Source organism: Chrysemys picta, chromosome 11, assembly GCF_011386835.1.
Source record: "Chrysemys picta bellii isolate R12L10 chromosome 11, ASM1138683v2, whole genome shotgun sequence".
In the NCBI taxonomy this organism is placed as follows: domain Eukaryota; kingdom Metazoa; phylum Chordata; order Testudines; family Emydidae; genus Chrysemys; species Chrysemys picta.
Genome location: NC_088801.1, coordinates 41,399,227 through 41,403,659, shown reverse-complemented (window position 1 = coordinate 41,403,659; position 4,433 = coordinate 41,399,227). Strand labels below are relative to the sequence as shown.

Sequence of the window (4,433 nt, the reverse complement as noted above, 5' to 3'; positions counted from 1 at the left end):
TGCAAATAAGTTCCTCCCCTCACCCCCTCCCCCTTTACGTCAATATTTTGCCATTTATTGCAGAGGGCAGATTTTGATAAACAAAAACAGTTACCATTAATCTGGCCAACATGATGCATTCCTTGTACTTTCTAATGTGTTGCAGTTTTTCTCTTTGGACGGTAGAGGGCCAAAGGCATCACATGCAATTAATGTATGTAAGGCCTGGTCTACACTAGGCGTTTATGTCGAAGTTAGCGCCGTTAAATCGAATTAACCCTGCACCCGTCCACACTGCGATGCTATTTAGTTCGACATAGAGGTCTCTTTAATTCGACTTCTGTACTCCTCCCCGACGAGGGGAGTAGCGCTAAATTCGACATGGCCATGTCGAATTAGGCTAGGTGTGGATGGAAATCGACGCTAATAGCTCCGGGAGCTATCCCACAGTGCACCACTCTGTTGACGCTCTGGACAGCAGTGCGAGCTCGGATGCTCTGACCAGCCACACAGGAAAAGCCCCGGGAAAATTTGAATTGGAATTCCTTTTCCTGTCTGGCCAGTTTGAATCTCATTTCCTGTCTGGACATCGTGGCGAGCACAGCAGCACTGGCAACGATGCAGAGCTCTCCAGCAGTGATGGCCATGCAGTCTGTGAATAGAAAGAGAGCCCCAGCATGGACTGATCGTGAAGTCTTGGATCTCATCGCTGTGTGGGGCGATGAGTCCGTGCTTTCCGAGCTGCGATCCAAAAGAAGGAATGCAAAGATCTACGAGAAGATCTCTAAAGACATGGCAGAGAGAGGATACAGCCGGGATGCAACGCAGTGCCGCGTGAAAATCAAGGAGCTGAGACAAGGCTACCAGAAGACCAAAGAGGCAAACGGACGCTCCGGATCCCATCCCCAGACATCCCGTTTCTACGAGGCACTGCATTCCATCCTCGGTGCTGCCGCCACCACTACCCCACCAGTGACCGTGGACTCTGAGGATGGGATACTGTCCACGGCCGGTTCCTCAGACATGTTAGGGGACGGGGAAGATGAGGAAGGAGATGAGGAGGGCGAGGCAGTTGGCAGCTCTCACAACGCTGATTTCCCCGACAGCCAGGATCTCTTCATCACCCTTACAGAGATCCCCTACGAAGCGTCCCCAGCCATTACCCCGGACACAGAATCTGGTGAAGGATCAGCCAGTAAGTGTTGTAAACATCTAAACATTTATTTTTAACAAAACAGGAATATTAACAATTAAAAGAATGGGTTGTTCATGATTAGTGTGCCCTAGGCGCTTAACGGTTTAGTAAGGGGCAGTGCAAGTTTTGAAAAGAAATCTAGCAATGTCCGGTTTTCAGTGATTGTCCTGCACAAGCCGCTCTACTGTGTATTCCCTGCTACTGCAGCTACAGTAAAATGCGGTCTATATGTGCGGGGATAGAGCAGTAATCCTCCTGGGACATCTCGATGAAGCTCTCCTGGAGGTAACTTGAAAGCCGTTGCATGAGGTTCTTGGGGAGAGCGGCCTTATTGGGTCCTCCGAAGTACGACACGTTGCCGCGCCACGAGATTATCAGGTACTCGGGGATCATTGCTCTGCACAGCAGGGCGGCATACGGCCCTGGTCTTTGGAGGCTTTCCCGGAGCATTCTCTCTTTGTCGCTCTCGGAGATCCTCATCAGGGTGATGTCGGCCATGGTGACCTGCTTTTAATTAGGTAGGGGAATGTTAGTGTTGGGACTGCTTTCCCGTTCCTTTACAGAACTGTCACCGCTGGTTTGCAGCCACGCGGTGGAGGCGGGAGAGGGGCAGCCGAAAGGGATCGTTCCCGGGGACAGCCGCGAGGGGGTGGGACAGGGGCAGAGTTCCCGCTTGCCGGATTGCTGGCAGCAGGGACTGACATTGATTTAAATGTGAAATGAGGCCAGTGGTAATATAAAAGTTTTAAACTGCCACAAGTGTACGGCTTACCATGTCTGCCTGCAACAGAAATTCCGTTGTGCTGCCTCGCTTCTCAAATGTGCTGTTCAAGACCCCAGGCACAGAATGCGAAGGCCGAGAATTCGACCTTGTGCTGAGTGCGCATGTGAAAGGTGCTGTGCATGGTCTTGTTCACAGAGAAAGACTATGTTCTTTGTTCACAACTACATTTATCTTTCAGAGGAATTCACTCCCTTTTTCCCATTTCCACAGCCCCGTCTGCGACTGTCTCACAACCTAGCCTGGAATCACACTCCCAGAGGCTAGCGCGGATTAGGCGTAGGAAGAAGAGGACACGGGAGGACATGTTCTCTGAGCTTATGGCCTCTTCCCAAGCCCAGGCAGCACAGCAGACCCAGTGGCGGGAGAACTTGACCCGAATGCACCAAGCCAACATGGATCGGGAGGAGAGGTGGCGGCAGGAAGACCAGCAGGCGACTCTAACGCTGCTTGGACTACTGAGGGAGCAAACGGACACACTCCGGCGCCTTGTGGATGTTCTGCAGGAACGGAGGCAGGAGGACAGAGCCCCGCTGCAGTCCATCTCTAACCGCCCTCCCCCGCCACCAAGTCCCATACCCACCTCACCCAAAGTGCAAAGAAGGAGAGGCGGCAGAGTCCCTGCTAACTCTCACTCCACCCCTGCAGAGAGCTCTAGTAGCAGAAGGCTCTCATTTCCCAAAATTTGAAAAGTTCTTTCCTTCCCGCCTGACACAAGCCCACGTCCAAGTTTCACCTCCCAATGCCATGTGTAGTTGATAATAAAAAATTCGTTTCTGTTAACTACTGTTTCAATCATGTTCTTTTGGAGGAGGAGGGGAAAGGGGGTTGGAAATTGGACAGGACAGTCTCCTTTGGCAGGGTACATAGTCGGGGGCAGGCACAGCAGCAGGGCACATACACAGTGCAGTGATGCAGTGACTAGTTGCCCCGGTTAGTCTGGGAGGTTGTTTTGATGTAATGTTGGGGGGGGTGGGTTGCTCTGTGACTTTGTGGCGGGGGAGGGCAGTTACAGATCTTAAGCGCCGGTCCTTAGACAGGATCACAGAGCCACACAGCATGGGATCTGTAACCGTCCTCCCCCTGCCACAAAGTCAAATAGACCTCCCATACACACAGTCCCGATCAGGAGGGGTGACAGGCTCCGTTGAAACAAGCATCCCACCGCAGCGGAGCCTGTCAATCCTTGAGTTTAGAAGCTGCATTCGCATCACAACACTAGACCCGCCCCGCACCACAGTCTGCGTCCCAGTTTTAAAAAATTCCCGCTAAAACAGTATTAAAGAAAACGGTGTGCTTTAACAAAGTAGAACTATTTTTATTTCGACACGTGTGTTGGAGGGGGGGTGAAGGGGGTATGTAACTGGATAGGATAGTCAACATTACCTGGGTAAAGAAACGGGGGCAGGTTTAGCTTCTCAGTACACAAACTATAAAATCACAGGTTACCCTGCTCACTCAGGAACTTTGCTTTCAAAGCCTCCCGGATGCACAGCGCTTCCCGCTGGTCTCTTCTAATCGCCCGGCTGTCTGGCTGTGAGTAATCACCAGCCAGGCTATTTTCCTCAACCTCCCACCCCGCCATAAAGGTCTCCCCCTTGCTCTCACAGAGATTGTGGAGCACACAGCAAGCTGCTATAACAATGGGGATATTGGTTTCGCTGAGATCACAGCGAGTCAGTAAGCTTCTCCATCTCCCCTTGAGACGGCCAAAAGCACACTCCACCACCATTCTGCACTTGCTCAGCCGGTAGTTGAAGAGTTCTTTTTCAGTGTCCAGGGCGCCAGTATAGGGCTTCATGAGCCAGGGCATTAGCGGGTAGGCTGGGTCCCCGAGGATGACTATAGGCATCTCCACATCCCCAACAGTTATTTTGTGGTCCGGGAAGTAAATACCTTGTTGCAGCCGTCTAAACAGACCAGAGTTCCTGAAAACACGAGCGTCATGAACCTTGCCCGGCCATCCCACGTAGATGTTGGTAAAACGTCCCCTGTGGTCCACCAGTGCTTGCAGCACCATGGAAAAGTATCCCTTTCGGTTAATGTACTGGGTGGCCTGGTGGTCCGGTGCCAGGATAGGGATGTGAGTTCCATCTATGGCCCCACCGCAGTTTGGGAATCCCATCGCTGCGAAGCCATCTATGATCGCCTCCACGTTTCCCAGGGTCACTACCTTTGGCAGCAGTACATCAACGATTGCCTTCGCTACTTGCATCACAACAACCCCCACGGTAGATTTGCCCACCCCAAACTGGTTCGCGACTGACCGGTAGCTGTCTGGCGTTGCAAGCTTCCACAGGGCTATGGCCACTCGCTTCTGTACACTCAGTGCAGCTCGCAACCGGGTGTCACTGCGCTTCAGGGCAGGGGACAGCAACTCACAAAGTTCCAGGAAAGTTCCCTTCCGCATGCGAAAGTTTCGCAGCCACTGGGATTCATCCCAGACCTGCAGTACTATGCGGTCCCACCACTCAGTGC

The 4,433-nt window shown here is 52.3% G+C and overlaps 1 protein-coding gene across 1 annotated transcript; it reads left to right on the top strand.

The window, feature by feature from the left end:
* The first annotated feature begins 196 nt into the window (after positions 1-196).
* Positions 197-2,738, top strand: LOC135974346 (uncharacterized). Its single transcript, XM_065561843.1, has 2 exons — positions 197-1,174; positions 2,169-2,738. The coding sequence occupies exons 1-2, from the start codon at positions 598-600 to the stop codon at positions 2,642-2,644; spliced, it is 1,053 nt and encodes a 350-aa protein (XP_065417915.1). The 5' UTR covers positions 197-597; the 3' UTR covers positions 2,645-2,738.
* Positions 2,739-4,433: the final 1,695 nt, after the last annotated feature.